Here is a 16,652-nt window from a genome sequence, read left to right as displayed (position 1 = left end):
CCTGTGCCACCTCCAGCTATGACCAGGGGAAGGTTCCTGTGCCACCTCCAGGAACAGCCATGGGAATGTGTTTGTGTCATCTCCCGCCACGGGAATGTCCCTGTGCCACCTCCAGCCATGGCCACGATGCCTCCTGGTGACATTGGGAGGTGCCAGCGCTGGGACAAGCCCTGAGCCAATGGAAAGGAGCCGAGTCTGAGCTCACTGTCGGATATTTTTTTATTAAATTAAATCTTTCACAGAAAATAATTAAATAACTGCAAGAATTCCAGAATCCAGCCTGGTACAGCCCTTGGAGCCCGGAGCCTGGCTCAGGAGCCCTGTGGGACAGTGAGGGGACACTGTCCCTGCTGGGGGGTGGCTCTGGCCAGCACTGAGGGTCCTGGGGACAAAAGAGTCCCCAGCTCTTGGGCACAGCCAGACCTGGGGCTCTCTCACCCTGTCCCATCGCAGCCACTCGGCCCAGAACTGGTCAGGTCACACCATGGAGCCGCTGTCCCCCATTTTCTGCAGGAGCTGCAACAGGGACAGACCAGGATCAGCGGGAAAATCCACCTGGTCAGCTCTGGGGACACCACGGTGACATTTCCTGTGCAATCCCATCCGTGGGGACAGATCCCAGCCAGGGACTGCCCATCCCAAGGGGCACAGGGGGATGGATCCCAGCCAGGCACTGCCCAGCCAAAGGGGTCTCCAGCCTCCTCTTACCTGGCTCAGCAGGGGGATGTTTGCCAGAGAGCCCAAAAACCCAAAAGCCACTGGGAAGAAGCTCCTGTGTGGACACAAAAGGTCATGCTGAGCTCTGGGGAGCATCCCCCAAGCTCAGGCTCTATCCCGAGGATCCCATCCCAAGGATCTCATCCCAGGGATCCCATGCCCAGGATCCCATCCTGAGGATCCCATCCTGCACCTGAAGAGGGAGATGAAGCCGTAGGCCTCCAGCAGCATGCCCAGGATTGGCCACCGCATGAGGACCACAATGAGCCCCCCGAAGAAGAAGCTGGTGCCCTTCAGCTTGGGCCGCTGGAAGAAGAAGGTGAAGGTCCTCCGGAAGCCGATGATGAAGACCAAGCCAGAGAGGAAGAGGAGCTGGGAGGAGGGAGGGGAGAGGGTCAGGGCCGCTCCTTGATCCCCCTGTGGGGATCCCCAGGCCGGCCCTACTCACGTTCCCAAAAGCCAGGAGCACCGAGTCGAAGTACAGGAGGATCCCAAAGAGGAGGAAGAAGAGGCCGAAGCCGACCAGGCCCACTCCGATCCCTGCGGAAAACGGGTGAGCAGAGGCAAAGGCTCCACACCTGGGATCCCAGCACCTCCCTGTCCCGCTCCTTCCCAAAAATACCCTTTGGGCTTTTCGCCCAAATCTCAGGACCAGCCTTGGCACCCAGGCCAGGCCTGGAGGAGGCCGTTGGTGCTCCAGAAACCCCCCAAGGGCATTGGATAAATCAGGAACCACAAAGGAAAACTCCACGGGGAATCCCTGCCCAGCCTTTCCCCGAGCCTTTCCCTTTCCCCTTTCCCTCCAGGAAAAGCTGGAGATGATCCCTGGATGATCCTGGAGAATCTCTCCACCCCCAGCCCATCCCCTTTTCCATCTCACCCTTCCCTGCCCCAACCACCCCATCCAGGGGGGATCCCAGCCGGGACTGGGATGTGCCAAAGGTCCCCACGGAGCTCCCGGATCCCGAATTCCAGCCGGGACAGGAATTCCAGCTGGGACACGAGACCACCCCGTGCCTGCTTACGCTGGAAGTCGCTCAGGGACACCATCTTGGCGGTGACGGGGCTGGGCGAGGCCGGGCGAGGGTGGCCCCGCTTGCAGAGTGACCCTTGGAAAAGCCCTTTAGTCCCCACGTCATCCTGGGAATCATTAACGGCCCGGGAACGCCCACGGTGCCACCTCCGGGGGGGGACACGGTGGCTCCAGGGGACACGGTGACTCCAGGGGACACGGTGGCTCCAAGGGGACACAGTGGTTCCAGGGGGACATGGTGGCTCCAAGGGGGATGAGGTGGCCCCAGGTGAACATGGTGGCTCCAAGGGAACATGGTGGTTCCAGGGGACATGGTGGCTCCAGGGGGACATGGTGGCTCTAGGGGACATGGTGGCTCCAGGGGGACATGGTGGCTCTAGGGGGGACAAGGTGGCTCAAGGGAGACAAGGTGGCCTCAGGTGGACATGGTGGCTCCAGAAAGGACACAGTGGTTCCAGGGGGACATGGTGGCTCCAGAGGGACATGGTGGCTCCAAGGGAACATGGTGGCTCCAAGGGGACATGGTGGTTCCAGGGGGACATGGTGGCTCCAGAAAGGACACAGTGGCTCCAGAAGGGACGTGGTGGCTCCAAGGGGTCATGGTGGCTCCAGGGGGACATGGTGGCTCCAAGGGGTCATGGTGGCTCCAGGCGGGACAAGGTGGCTCAAGGAGGACGTGGTGGCTCCATCAGGGACATGGTGGATCCAGGGGGACGTGGTGGCTTCATGTCACAGTTTCGGAGACAGCACCTCCACAAGCACCAAACCCAACCATAGTGGAAAAACAAATCCCAAAAACCAGGGAGAGAGAGGAGCAGCTGCCTCTGGAGCCCCATTACCCCCTGCTTCTCCAACCCAACGCTAAAATCCACATCCAAGCCCACTCCCAGGAATAAAAGACAGGAGAATGTTGTTGTTTCATAGATATTTTTATTTCTCTACTGCTAGGAAAATATCCCAGAAAACCAAAGCCCTCCCGTCCCACCCTCTCCAAATGCATAAATAGATTTATTTATTTATTTATTTCCTCCCGATGCAAATCCTTTCCGGGTTAACAAGTCACTGCTTTATGAAGTGTTTATGAAAAATAATAACCAAAATAAAATTAATTGATTGAGGTTTGGTTTCCTTTTTTTTTTTTATTATTGTTTTTTTTTTTAAATAAAATAAAATAAAATAAAATAAAATCGCGGCCGGGTCATACTTTGGGGACAGCAGCTGGTGGCTTTGGGAGGGGCAGGGTGGATGCTTTGGGTCCTGGAGAGTTGCCCAAAGGGACCAAAGCTCAGGGAGTTGCTGCCCCACAGCCACCTCAGGATGTCCCCAAGGCGTCCCCAGAGTAAGGGGGGGGTCTGCCCCAGTGACCCAAGAGGGGACACAGGGAAATAAACTCATCCTCTCTTCAAACTTACAGTCTCTGTATATTTTATTTTAAATAAATTTGCTTTTAATAAAAGCAGAAAAAATAGATATATTTTTTTAAATAGGTTTTTTTCCTTTTTTTTTTCTTCTTCTTTTTTTGGTTTTTTTTTGTTTTGTTTTTTTATTTCCTTCCCCCTCTGATAAATTGGTAAAGAATTTTTTTTTTGTTTATTTGTTTTGTTTTGTTGGCGGGGCTGGCGCCAACAAATCCTGCGGAGAAGAGAGAGCTCGGCACGAGCTTTTTCCCGGGAAAAGAAGAGGAAAAACCAAATATAGATATATATTATAAATGTAGAATTTCCATCAAACATATATTAAGGCATGTAAATAGCAAAATAAAGGGCCAGCTTTATGAGCTAAAGGGGCTGAGGGAGGCTCAGATGGGAGCAGGGTTTAGGGCTCCAGGGATCCTACAAGTATTGCTAAGTTGGGATTGGGATGCAGGGAAGTCCTGGGGGTTTGGGATGGGGCCAGGAGGGATGGATGGGATTTGGGGTTGGAGATGTGGGATTGGGGATCCAGCTCCTGGCCCCTGCCATGCTCACATCCTTCCAGGGATTCTGCTTCTTTCCCACTCTCCGGGATGATAAAGAAAAGGGGGAATTTGCTACAGGAAATCCGAACCGCTGGAAGGGGCTGGAGAGCCGCGGGAAGGGATTTTTGGAAGGTGACAGCAGGTCCCCAGGTGACACCTCTGTCCCCAGACCCCTCCTCAGCACCGTCCCCACCCTCCGGAGGGGGTCCCTGCCGACCCCACAGCTCCGTTATCCCACCTGGCACCCCAATTCCCTGCTCTGCCCCCGTCCCTGCCCAGAGCTCCTGCTCCGTGCTTGGAGAGCCCTTGGAGCGCCCTGGGCACCTCCGTGTCCCCCCAGTGCCACCTCCATCCGTCCTGTCCCCTCTTCCTCCGGCTGAGCCACCGGGGGTGACACAGACGGGTTCCAAAATCAGGGTCAGAGCCCAGGGAGGGGAAACGGCGCCCGAGGAGCCGAGGGGGAGCAGCCAGGTCCGCTGGGAGGTGGCAGCACCATCCGTGGTGGGGACAGGCGGGTCCCCACCCCAAGAGCCCCTTCACAGAGCTTGGGGGGCTGTCCCAGGAGTCCTGTGCTCGCCACGGGGTCGGTGGCCGCTGTCACAGCTGTGTCCCTGTGGCCACTGTCACAGCTGTGTCCCTGTGGCCGCTGTCACAGCTGTGTCCCTGTGGCACAGTCACAGCTGTCCGGTTGTGTCCCTGTGGCCGCTGTCACAGCTGTCCAGGTGTATCCTTGTGGCTGCTGTCACAGCTGTGTCCCTGTAGCCACTGTCACAGCTGTCCAGGTGTATTCTGGTGGCCACTGTCACAGCTGTGTCCAGGTGGCCGCTGTCACAGCTGTCCGGGGGTGTCCCTGTGTCCACTGACAGCCCTGGGGGCTCCTTGGGGACAATCCCAGTCCCCCTCCCGTCTCCTTGGGACGTGGCTCCCGTCGGTGCCACCTCTCCCGCTGGTGTCGCCGCCGGAGGGAGGGAAGGGGGTCTGGGAGAACCGAGGACGGTGGCGAGAGGTTCGGTGTCACCTCAGGAGGGGACTAAAACGTGGCCCCGTGGAACTTGATGGCGCCGGCAGCAGCCAGGGCTTGAGCTGGTGGGGGGGACAGGACAGAGGGGCTGAGTTGGGGGGGCTCCACCCTGTGCCCACCCCCCATGGGAAACGCGGCTGGGATTTGGCTCCAAGGAGCCGGAGGAGGCTGGAACCCCCTGGTTTTCATGCTGGGACCCCCCCTTTCCCCCATTTGGCCTTGGGGGCTTGGCTTTGGGGGGGGGGGTACACGGTCCATGGAGGAGCCGGGGCTGACGTGGCAGCGAGGGGATGGAGGGGATGACGTCAGAGAGAAGAGGTGCTTACGTCACAGGCTCACACCCGCATGAGGTGGCTGCTGTCGGCCCGGGGCGGCTCGGACGAGAGGGGGTTGGTCGGTGGAGTCGGGGAGGCTGGGGAGGTGGGAGGGCTGGGGGTGGCGCACTGAGCTGGAAACGAGAAACGGGAGAGCGGGGTGAGGGACACGGGAGAGGGGAGGGGACAGCGGAGGGGACAGCGGAGGGGACAGAGCAGAGGGGACAGCAAGGAGGGGACAGGGAGGAGGGGACAGAGCGGAGGGGACAGCGGAGGGGACAGAGCAGAGGCGACAGAGCGGAGGGGACAGTGGAGGGGACAGGGAGGAAGGGACAGAGCAAAGGGGACAGCAAGGAGGGAACAGCGGAGGGGACAGAGTGGAGGGGACAGAGCAGAGGGGACAGAGCAAAGGGGACAGCAGAGGGGACAGCGAGGAGGGGACAGCGCAGAGGGGACAGAGACAGCGTAGAGGGCAGGGGCAGGGAGGAAAGAGAAAGGAAAGGGGGAAGCAAGCGCAGGTTGGGCAGAATCACAGCTGGCAGGGCAGAATCACAGCTGGCAGGACAGAATCACAGCTGGCAGGGCAGAGTCACAGCTGGCAGGACAGACAGGCACAGCTGGGCAGGACAGACAGGCACAGCTGGGCAGGACAGAGCCACAACTGGCAGGAAAAGCAGCCACAGCTGGGAAGGACAAACAGCCATGGCTGGGCAGAGCTGAGTCACAGCTGGCAGGACAAACAGCCACAGCTGGCAGGGCAGTCACAGCTGGCAGGAAGGACAGAGAGTGACAGCTGGGCACAGCACGCACACGTGAGCTCCCGGCAGGGCTCCTCATGGACAAGGCATGGCATGGCACCGTGGGCACCCAGGCACGGTGTGGCACCGTGGGCAGCCTGGCACAGTGTGGCACCGTGGGCACCCAGGCACGGTGTGGCACCGTGGGCACCCAGGCACGGTGTGGCACCGTGGGCACCCAGGCACGGTGTGGCACCGCAGTCAGCCAGGTGCAGGATGTCACCGTGCTCACCTGGGCGCAGCGTGCCACCACAATCCTCCCCCAGCATGAAGCGCCACCATGCACGGCCACAAGGTGCCAGCCTGTGCCACCACAATCCCTCTGGCAAGGGGTGACACCACAGCTCCCCGGGCATGGGGTGACACCACAGCCTCCCTGCGTGGGGTGCCACCGTGCCTGCTCAGCCACCTCATGCCATCTCATGCCACCTCATGCCACCCAGCCAGGCACTCCCACCCTCGTGCTGGAACGTGGGTAGCCCCAGGTGTGGCAGGCAGGCCCAGGAGCTGTTGGCATCACCTGTCCCCCTGTCCCAAGGCTGACCCCTGTCCTGCCCACTGTGCTGTCCTCACCCCCCTGCCCTCCTGGCACCTCGCTCTGCCAGGAATCTGCAGGGTCTGGCCCTCCAAGGCCCCGTTCCTCACCCGAGAGCATCCGGCCGCGGCGCGAGGCCTCGGCAGCCAGGGCACAGGAGATCTCGATCCTCTTCTCCTGCTCCTGCAGCTGCACCTCAGGGTCCTGCGGGGTGTCCACCTCCCCCTCACCCAGGGGGATGACGTTCTGCAGGCTGGGAATGGCACCTGGGGTCAGCACCCCTGCCAGGACCCCCGGGATGGGATGGGAGAGGGATGGGATGGGATGGGATGGGATGGGATGGGATGGGATGGGATGGGATGGGATGGGGGAGAGGTGTGGTAGGGTCCCCCTGGGATGGGTGGGGAAGGGGTGGAGGTGGGTGGGTGGTCTTGGAATGGCCAGGGAAGGGATGGAGTTGATGGTCAGTTCTGCTCAGGGAAGGGGTGGAGTTGATGGTCAGTTCTGCTCAGGGAAGGGGTGGAGTTGATGGTCAGTTCTGCTCAGGGAAGGGGTGGAGTTGATGGTCAGTTCTGCTCAGGGAAGGGACGGAGGTGGGTTCTGCTCAGGGTGCCCAGGGAAGGGGTGCAGGTTGCAGGTGGGCGGTCAGTGCCCCTCAGGATGACCCCTGGCATGGCTGGCATGGGCACTACAGCCTCACCTGGATTTGGCAATGAGAGTCTTGATCCTTTCCACCTTCTTCTGCTTCTCCTTCATCTCCTCAGGGCTGAGGGGCGATTCTGGCTCCAGCTCCACGTAGCGCTCGGGGATCAGGACTTTGTCCGGCGTGGACAGCTGGGGACAGAGAGGGACAAGCTCTGTGCTGCCCTGTGCCGGACCCTGGGGGACTCCAGCCCCCCCTGCTGACCCCCAACCCCTGCCTGGACACTGCTCCGGGCTGCTGCCACCCTGGGGACACTCGGGGACGCGCCGTGCTCACCTCCTTGTGAATGTCCACGTCGTAGTGCTGCGGCTCCAGCTCCATCTTCCTCAGCCGGGCGATCTCCTCCTGCGGCGTCTCGTACACCTTGTCGGGCTCGTCGGAGCGCAGCGCGGCCTCCAGGTCCGAGATGTCCACCTCGTGGATGCTGCGGTGCCGCCGCACCTGCGACAGACAGACCGCGCGTCCCGCTCAGCGTCCCCACGGGGTGGCGCCTTGTCGCCTGTGCCGCCCCGCGGTGTCCCCGCGGGCTCGGGGACTCACCACCTTGTAGGACGAGGGGGTTTTGGTGCCGGGCGGCTCGGGCTGGGGGCCGGGCAGCGGCTGCGGGCCGGGGAGCTGCAGGCTGCGCCGCTTCTCCTTCATGGAGCCGCTCTGGTGGCGCTTCATGCGGTCGATCTGCTCCTCCACGCTCATCTTCACCTTGGTCTCGGTGGCGAACACGGCGCTCTTGGGTCTCTCCTGGGGACGAGTCACAGCCTCACGGTCACCCGCTGGTGGCCGGTCACATCCTCCCAGTGCCACCCTCCTCTGCCGGGAGCCGCTGGGATATCTGTGACATTCCGAGGATGTCACTCCCTGTCGGAACTCAGCGCATCCCTCCGGGTGTCCAGAGTTGCCCAGGACCCCGGCACACAGCCCAGAACACCTGGGGATTTGATTGTGACCCCTGGAGCGAGTTACCAGCTTTGTATGAGGATATGAAAGTCACAGAAGTTTAAATAGCATAATAACAAAATGATCACAGGGTGAAAATGTAGATTTTCGGATTTTTGGTATGGGGGTAATGGGGACAAGATGGGCGTGTCCAGCCTTTCTTCTTTTTCTTCTTGTTCTCCATTTTCTGCAGTGATGTTGGCACTGTGGGATTGGTTTAGAGTAGAAGTGCACTGTCTAACATAGGTGATAGGTATTGGAAATTAAGTGTAAATATGTTATATTTAGAGTAGAAGTGCACTGTCTAACACAGGTGATGGGTATTGGGAATTAAGTGTCAATATTTTTTATGTAGTTTGTAGTATAAAAGGACAACACCACCCCGAGGGCGGTCAGAGTGCCTGTGGCTGCCCTGCTGAGCACACCTCAGCTGGGCAGAAAGAAAATTTTATAGATAAGAATTAATAAACAACCTCAAGAGTGAAAAGTGAAGAGTCCAGACTCGTTCTTCAGATGCACGGGTGAAACAGAGACACCCTGCACATCTCAGGGCAGCAATTATCAAACAGCAACCCGAGAACTCCCAGCACTGGGGAAGGTGCTGAATTCACCCTGGGGGGCTCCAGGAGGTGGATGGTTGTCACCCTGGTTTTTTGAGATTTTTCTAAGCCTTCTGATGTTGACATTCTTGTAGGGAACTTTCTCACACATTTTCTGTAAATAACTCATTGTTTTGCATTCCTTTATGGAGGAGGGGAAATTTGATGGGCTGTTGGTTTGCCCAGTGTCATTGGAGAGGTGGCACTGTCACCCTCCAATCCGCTGTCACTCTCGGAAAACTCTAAATGCTGGAGCCAGAAAATAAACCCCCCTTTTTCCTTCACCTTGAGAACAGCGGTGCACGCTGGTGTTTTTTCGTGTCCCTTAGTGACAGATGGTGACACCCGGAGCCACCCTCCTGTCCCCAGGCTGCAGCAGGGCCCCCCCAGCTCACCCAGCCCCCCCAGCCCAGCCATACCCGGGAGCTGAGCCCGTTGGCCAGGCCATTCCTCCTGGGCGCCGCCTCCTCCTCCGCCGGAGATTTGGTCCTGGGGGGGACGATTCCCACTGTGGGGACACCACGGCACCGGATGAGCCCTCGGGGAGCCGGGGCAGGGTCCCAGTGCCACCCCCGGCTGTCCCCACTGCCGTACCCTTGTTGAGAGCTGCTTGTTTGTCGCCGTCGTGCTCCGGGCGGGTCTGTGGGAGCCCCTCGGGCGTGGGGCCGGGGGGGCTGGGCCGGGGTGGCTCCTTCTTGCTCTGCTCCAGGCCTGGTTTGGGCTGTGCAGGGGGGAAAAGGGCCCCAGTGAGCCCCGGTCCTGCTTGGAGGCCACGCTCTGCCTGGGGACGCCCGCTGCTCTTGGGGTGACAGATCAGGGACACACAGACAGGGGACACCCGCTGCTCTTGGGGTGACAGAAAAGGGACACATGGACAGGGGACACCCGCTGCTCTTGGGGTGACAGGGGACACATGGACAGGGGACACCCACTGCTCTTGGGGTGACAGGGGACACACGGACAGGAGACACTGACTGCTCTTGGGGTGACAGATCAGGAACACACAGGGGACACCGGCTGCTCTTGGGGTGACAGGGGACACATGGACAGGGGACACCCGCTGCTCTTGGGGTGACAGAAAAGGGACACACAGGGGACAGCGGCTGCTCTTGGGGTGACAAAAAGGGGACACAGACAGGGGACACCTGATGCGCTTGGGGTGACAGATCAGGGACACACGGACAGGGAACACCTGCTGCGCTTGGGGTGACAGAAAAGGGACACACGGACAGGGGACACCTGATGCGCTTGGGGTGACAGATCAGGGACACACGGGCAGCTTTGTCACTCCAGCTGCTCTTGGGGTGACAGCCAGACTGTGATCATGCTCCATGGACACACAGACAGAGGCCAGGTGGGACCAGAGCACCCCAAAATTGTGGGGAGAGGAGCTGAGGGCGCTCTGCTCCTCTCCCTGCTGTGTCCCACCCTGTCAGGGCTGGGCACCCACTGCTGTCCCCTCAACGAGGGTGACAATCCCTGCACAGCCTGCAGGAGCTGGGGACAGGGACATCCTGGCTCCGTGCTGGGCTCCCACAGCACTCTGTGCCCATGGGGTCATACAGGGACAGGAGAGCCAGCAAAGGGACATTTTTGGGGTCCCTCCCCTCTTGCATCCCATGAGAACTGCTGGGGTGACAGAGGGGTGGCACAACAGGGCCAGCAGCCCAGAGTGTCCCCCTAAATTCACCCTGACACCCCTGGATGACACAGCCACCACTGTGCCCCCTGTGCTGGCACCGTGCCCCTTCCCAGCTCGGCACAGCCACTGCTTTTCCACGGTCACACATCCCCACCCCTGGCCGTGAGGACACTCGTGGCACCTGTGTCCCCACACATGGCCAAGGTGTCACCAGGAGTTCCCAAATCCAGCTTTGCCCCGGAGCTGGGGGCTCAGAGCCTGCCAGTGCCACACGGCCACACGAAAGGACAGTGACAGAGGCAGAGCAAAGCAGAGGGGACAACCAGGGACAACCTCCCCAGGAGGAGGAGGAGGAGAAGGAGGGGACAATCCCTGTCCTGGGCATGCACAGGGCACGGCGACCCTGAGGACAGCAGGGGTGTGGCAGGGCAGGACACAGAGCTGTCCCTGCACCAAGTGCCACCTCCACGCTGTCCCTGTGCCAAGTGCCACCTCCATGCTGTCCCTGTGGATTCGAGGTGAGCAGCCTCATCCCAGCGCCTTCCATGCCACGAGGAGGAGGGGAGGAGGGGGAGGAAGAGGAGGGGACAATCCCTGTCCTGGACACGCACAGGGCGTGGCGACCCTGGGGATACCAGGGGTGTGGCAGGGCAGGACGCAGAGCTGTCCCTGTGCCAAGTGCCATCTCCACGCTGTCCCTGCGCCAAGTGCCACCTCCACGCTGTCCCTGCAGATTCAGGGCGGGCAGCTCCAGCTCCTGCCTCATCCCAGCGCCTTCCATGCCACAGGGAGGAGGAAGAGGAGGAGGAGGAGGAAGAGGGGGAGGAGAGGAGGGGACAATCCCTGTCCTGGGCATGCACAGGGCGTGGTGACCCTGGGGATACCAGGGGTGTGGCAGGGCAGGATGCAGAGCTGTCCCTGCGCCAAGTGCCACCTCCACGCTGTCCCTGCAGATTCAGGGCGGGCAGCTCCGGCTCCTGCCTCATCCCAGCACCTTCCATGCCACAGGGAGGAGGAAGAGGAGGAGGAGGAGGAAGAGGGGGAGGAGAGGAGGGGACAATCCTTGTCCTGGGCACGCACAGGGCGTGGCGACCCTGGGGATACCAGGGGTGTGGCAGGGCAGGATGCAGAGCTGTCCCTGCACCAAGTGCCACCTCCACGCTGTCCCTGCAGATTCAGGGCGGGCAGCTCCGGCTCCTGCCTCATCCCAGCACCTTCCATGCCACGGGGAGGAGGAAGAGGAGGAGGAGGAGGAAGGGGACGGCAGGGTTCGGTACCTGTCCCCGCTTGGCCTCTCCTTGGTGCCAGGAAGGGGAGGCGGGGTAGGGCCAGAGGCGGCTCTCGCTGGGGAGCGGAGGAACGGCCGGAGGAGACTCCAGGGGCACGTAGGACTTGGGGAGGGGAGGTCGAGGCGGGCCCGGTTCCTGGGGCGGGCAGAGCGGGAGGCGTGAGAGCAGAGAAGGAACAGAGAGTTAGAAAAGAGAGAGAAACACGGCGGGAGCGTCCTGGAGGAAGGGATGGAGGGGAGGGAGTGGCTCCAGGGGGTTCCTCTGGGTGTGCCACATCCTGCTGCTTGTCCCCTGTTGCAGGCATCTTTTATGGGAAATCCTTTCCTTGGGATTTTTCCTCCTGAGAAGCTGAGAGGCCTCAGGAACAAAATGTAAACATTGATTGTCTGCTGCTGTGCAATGCAACAGGTGCATCTGGGATTGGGCTCATGTGGTTGTTTCTAATTAATGGCCAATCACAGTCCAACTGTCTCAGACAGAGAGTCCGAGCCACAAACCTTTGTGATCATTCTTTCCTATTCTATTCTTAGCTAGCCTTGTGATGAAATCCTTTCTCCTATTCTTTTAGTATAGTTTTGATATAATATATATCATAAAATAATAAATCAAGCCTTCTGAAACATCGAGTCAGATCCTCGTCTCTTCCCTCATCCTGGGACCCCTGTGAGCACGGTCACAGTCCCCAAGGCCAGGCAGGGCTTGGGGCTGTCCGAGTGAAGGGTTCTTGGCAGCTCCTGGGGGCGCTGGTGTCACCTCTGTGCAGCCAGGTGGGGTTGGGGAGTCCCCAGATTGTGCCCTAAATGAATGTGGTGTGTGTGAAGGTGGCACCAGCCCCGGGGGAGGGCGCTCAGAGCAGCTGTGGTGGCACCAGGAGCTGCTCCTGGAGCTGAGCAACTCCCGTCCCTCCGGACACACAGCCCTGCAAGGACCACGGGCCCCAAAGTGACACCAGGACCCATCCACGTCACCAAAACGGTGTCCCCAAGCAGAGCCATGAGGGGAGGCAGCTCCGTGCCCGTGCCCAGCAGCCTGCCATCCCCGCTGGGGACAAAGAGGGGACAGCCAGGGTCACTGACCTCGCCAGGGCCGGGCTTGGTGGGCGATCCCTGGGAGCCGGAGATGAGGGAGAAGGGGCTCAGGGGGCTGGTGAGGCTGGCAGAGCTCAGGGGGCTGGCAGGGCTGTTGGAGCTGTACGTGCCCGAGGGGCCCAGGGCCACTGCGGAGGAACGAGATAATTAAAGATAATTAAAGATAATTAAAGGTAATAATGAAGGTTCTCACCCCGCTGAGCAGGAACCCACTGGGGACACCCCCTGCAGGGCCAGCCCCCCTCACCTCGGTGCTTGGCCGTGTCGGTGCCTCGGGAGGGGTTGTTCTTCCTCAGCCCCTCCATCACGTCCTGGATCCGCCAGATCTCCCTCTGGATCTGCCTGTTGAGCATCTCGTTCTGGATGGGGCAGAGGCAGCGCTCAGAGGGGTCCCAGGGCACCGGTGCCAACCCCAAACCAGGCAGAGCCCGGCCCCAGACCCAGCCACAGGAGCTGAGCGGGGCTGAACTGCCACATCCAGGGTTTTTTATCCTGCTGGAATCCCTGGATCGGCTCCCCAGAGCCCACCAGGGCTGGGGCGGCTGTGGGGACTCTGGGCTGTCCCCCTCGATGGCACCCAGGTGGCCACAGTGGCCAGAGCTGGACGTGAGGGCTGGGCACAGAGAACCCACGGGTGGGGGGACAGGGGGGATTTCATCTCCATGGGGACAACAGGGGTGGCAGGGGACATGGGTGTCCAGGTTAAAGGTGAGAGGGGACACACACACACCTGGATGTCCAGGCCAAGGGGTGACAGGGGACACACACACCTGGATGTCCAGGCCAAGGGGTGACAGGGGACACACACCTGGATGTGTCCAGGTTCAGGGGTGACAGGTGACACACACCTGGATGTCCAGGTTTAGGAGTGACAGGTGACACACCCCGGATGTCCAGGTTTAGGGGTGACAGGTGACACACACACCTGGATGTCCAGGTTCAGGGGTGACAGGGGACACACACCTGGATGTCCAGGTTGAGGGGTGACAGGTGACACACACCTGGATGTCCAGGTTAAGGGGTGGCACAGGGACACACACACCTGGATGTCCAGGTTCAGGGGTGACAGGTGACATACACACCTGGATGTCCAGGTTTAGGAGTGACAGGTGACACACACACACACCTGGATGTCCAGGTTTAGGAGTGACAGGTGACCCTCTCACCTGGATGTCCAGGTTCAGGGGTGACAGGTGACACACACACCTGGATGTCCAGGTTTAGGGATGAGAGGGGGACACACACACCTGGATGTCCAGGTTAAAGGTGACAGGTGACGCACACACCTGGATGTCCAGGTTTAGGAGTCACACGTGACCCTCTCACCTGGATGTGTCCAGGTTCAGGGGTGACAGGTGACACACACCTGGATGTCCAGGTTCAGGGGTGACAGGGGACACACACACCTGGATGTCCAGGTTTAGGAGTGACAGGGGACACACACCCCTGGATGTCCAGGTTTAGGAGTGACAGGTGACACACACCTGGATGTCCAGGTTTAGGAGTGACAGGTGACCCTCTCACCTGGATGTCCAGGTTCAGGGGTGACAGGTGACACACACCTGGATGTCCAGGTTTAGGAGTGACAGGTGACACACACCTGGATGTCCAGGTTTAGGAGTGACAGGTGACACACACCTGGATGTCCAGGTTGAGCTGCTCCCAGAGGTCATCATGCAGGGTGGACACCTCGCTCTCCAGGCTCTCGTACTCGGCCGTGCTGTTTGCCAGGGCCTGAGGGGACAGTGGGGGGATCAGGGGGCTCTTTGTCACCCAGCACAGCCCCCCAAGCTGGGGAGGGGGTGGCAGCAGAGGGGACAAGCTCGGAGGTGCCCGGGGCACAGCAGAGACAGAACCAGGAGCTGAGGTGGCACCTGGAGGGTGCTTTGTCCCCAGCGAGGGACTTTGTCCTCAGGCAGCCAAGGGGAATTCCCTGCTGTTTCCCAGCCAGGAAGGGACAAAAGGGACAAAAGGGACCTGAATCCCGCCCGTTACCGTGCTGGCCTGGGACAGCTCCACGCGGATGTTGATGAGCTGGTTCTGCAGCGATTCCTTCTTGTGCAGCAGCTTCTCCGGGTAGGCAGGCTGGCTCCCAAACATCTCCAGCTCCTGGTGTGTCCCCATCAGGGCACTCTCCAGGCTCTCCTGTGGGGACAGACGGAGCCACGAGGTCCTGGCTGCTCAGTAGCACACCAGGAGTCTCCCCCAGCTCAGAAATGTCCCCAGGCTGTGGCTGCCGCATCCCTGGAAGGGTCAAAGCCAGGCTGGAGAACCTGGGATGGCGGCCCAAGGGTGGAATGAGAGATTTTCAATGTCCCTTCAAGACAGGGGTGGCAGGAGACACTTTGACTTGGATCAGGGGTGGCAGGGGACACACACACACCTGGATGTCCAGGTTAAAGGTGACATGTGACACACACACACCTGGATGTCCAGGTTAAGGGTGACAGGTGACACACACACCTGGATGTCCAGGCCAAGGGGTGACAGGGGACACACACACCTGGGTGTCCAGGTTTAGGGGTGACAGGTGACACACACCTGGATGTCCAGGTTAAGGGTGACAGGTGACACACACACCTGGATGTCCAGGTTTAGGAGTGACAGGTGACACACACACCTGGATGTCCAGGTTTAGGGTGGCAGGTGACACACCTGGATGTCCAGGTTAAGGGTGACAGGTGACACACACCTGGATGTCCAGGTTCAGAGTGACAGGGGACACACACACCTGGATGTCCAGGTTCAGAGTGACAGGGGACACACACACCTGGGTGTCCAGATTCAGAGTGACAGGGGACACTCACACCTGGACGTCCAGGTTCAACCCAAACCCTCCCGTGGTGACGTCCCTTCCTCACCACGCAGGTGCCACCACCAGGTCCCCATGTGGCCACCTGAGGTGCCACCAGGTACCTTCTCAGCGCGGAGCTGCTGCACCAGCCTCTCCTGCTCCCGCAGCACCTTGTTCTGCTCGCAGAGCTTCCCCAGCAGCTTCTGCGCCAGGGGGGAAGAGAAAGCGGGGAGAGGATGAGAACCCCACTGGGATGCAGCCAGGACTGATGGGATTTTTGGGGATTTATGGCACTGGGGGAGGTTTCCAAACTCCTGCTGTCATTGCAGGGACTTTGGGGTGACACGGGACAAACTGGGAGATGGGGCAAGACCAAAACTCAGGGGAAGATTTATCCCTGAGGGGCACCAAGTGACCAGGCTGCAGGGACAGGGGACACAGAGGGGACAGGACTGGCTCTTACATCGGTGTCCTGCTCGCTGATCTTGTAGGGGTGCAGGGTGTCCCTGTAGGGCTCCGGGAACGGCGTCACCTGCAAGGAGAGCAAGGGGTGAGCGCAGCCCTCGCCAGGACGCGCAGGGGAGGGGAGGCAGCTCCCAGCCCCCTCTGCCCTCCCTGCGAGCCGGGAAAAGGAGGCAGGAGCCGAGCCCCGGAGCGATGGACGCTCCCCATCAGTCGGGAGTCACCGGCATGAAGCCGCAGCCTCTCCCTGCCCATTCCCAGCGGGAACGGTGCAGGGAAAAGCTCCGCGCAAGGAGTTTCAGGAGCTGCCTCGTGAATCATTAACCACCAGCACCATTCCAGCGGCGGGGAAAAACAAAGGCAGCGAGATTGAGTTGTAATTCCAATTCCACCTCGGCGGAGTGGGAGCGCCGATAAAGCAGCAGCAGGGCCTGTTTACCCCCGCCTGGCTCCTCCGTGAGTCATTTTCCTTTCCTGGAAATCTCAATTACTAATGGGACCTTCGGCAATTAACTGCCTCGAGGAGCCGGAGATGAAAGGCAGCAGATAGGCAGGAGGGGATGGTTATTGCTAGAAAGGGAGAGGGCGCTTTGGAGCCATTGAAAGCTCCGGGATGATGCAAATGGATCCGGATCTGGGAAATGCCCGAGGGGACGGAGGCAGAGCCGGCCGGATCGGGATGAGGCGGCCTCCGGGCAGGGAGCCCGGCCAGCCGGAGGAGCATCCCGGGAGCTCCTGATTCACCCTCCAGCACATCCCTGCTGGCAG

At 60.2% G+C, this 16,652-nt stretch overlaps 2 protein-coding genes across 13 annotated transcripts in view; both read right to left on the bottom strand.

Annotated features, from left to right (window-relative positions):
• Nucleotides 1-477: 477 nt before the first annotated feature.
• Nucleotides 478-1,767, bottom strand: GOLT1A (golgi transport 1A). Its single transcript, XM_071450034.1, has 5 exons — nt 1,743-1,767; nt 1,166-1,257; nt 911-1,089; nt 709-772; nt 478-516 (listed from the first exon to the last, which is right to left on the bottom strand). Exons 1-5 carry the CDS (start codon nt 1,765-1,767, stop codon nt 478-480), a joined length of 399 nt encoding a protein of 132 aa, XP_071306135.1.
• Nucleotides 1,768-2,914: 1,147 nt separating this feature from the next.
• Nucleotides 2,915-16,652, bottom strand: part of PLEKHA6 (pleckstrin homology domain containing A6) — a 52,075-nt gene continuing 38,337 nt past the window's right edge. For 6 of the 12 annotated variants that reach the window (XM_071449994.1, XM_071449996.1, XM_071449999.1 and 3 more), the window contains 15 exons: nt 15,886-15,954; nt 15,545-15,625; nt 14,624-14,773; nt 14,267-14,362; nt 12,876-12,987; nt 12,617-12,756; nt 11,529-11,675; nt 9,204-9,330; nt 9,029-9,117; nt 7,618-7,815; nt 7,354-7,518; nt 7,075-7,208; nt 6,485-6,627; nt 5,055-5,176; nt 2,915-4,790 (listed from right to left, as the gene is read on the bottom strand). In XM_071449994.1, the coding sequence (XP_071306095.1) occupies nt 5,064-5,176; nt 6,485-6,627; nt 7,075-7,208; nt 7,354-7,518; nt 7,618-7,815; nt 9,029-9,117; nt 9,204-9,330; nt 11,529-11,675; nt 12,617-12,756; nt 12,876-12,987; nt 14,267-14,362; nt 14,624-14,773; nt 15,545-15,625; nt 15,886-15,954 (1,764 nt within the window). In that variant the 3' untranslated portion in view covers nt 2,915-4,790; nt 5,055-5,063. The remainder of the gene's footprint in view (nt 4,791-5,054; nt 5,177-6,484; nt 6,628-7,074; nt 7,209-7,353; nt 7,519-7,617; nt 7,816-9,028; nt 9,118-9,203; nt 9,331-11,528; nt 11,676-12,616; nt 12,757-12,875; nt 12,988-14,266; nt 14,363-14,623; nt 14,774-15,544; nt 15,626-15,885; nt 15,955-16,652) is intronic. The other 6 variants (XM_071449997.1, XM_071450001.1, XM_071450000.1 and 3 more) reach the window with 4 other exon arrangements.

This window comes from Agelaius tricolor, unplaced genomic scaffold (assembly GCF_023055355.1).
Source record: "Agelaius tricolor isolate 1412-34295 unplaced genomic scaffold, bAgeTri1.0.p SCAF_30, whole genome shotgun sequence".
Classification (NCBI taxonomy): domain Eukaryota; kingdom Metazoa; phylum Chordata; class Aves; order Passeriformes; family Icteridae; genus Agelaius; species Agelaius tricolor.
The sequence above is the reverse complement of the archived record's forward strand: the minus strand, read 5'-3'. Positions and strand labels throughout refer to the sequence as shown.

What these genes read in the sequence shown, in the direction of transcription:
- GOLT1A (XM_071450034.1), bottom strand. Translation starts at nt 1,767, where the DNA reads ATGGTGTCCCTGAGCGACTTCCAGC. An exon ending in GTCCCTGAGCGACTTCCAGC is followed by an intron (nt 1,258 to 1,742) that starts GTAAGCAGGCAC and finishes CGTTTTCCGCAG; the next exon opens with GGATCGGAGTGGGCCTGGTC. An exon ending in ACATCCCCCTGCTGAGCCAG is followed by an intron (nt 517 to 708) that starts GTAAGAGGAGGC and finishes TCCCTGTTGCAG; the next exon opens with CTCCTGCAGAAAATGGGGGA.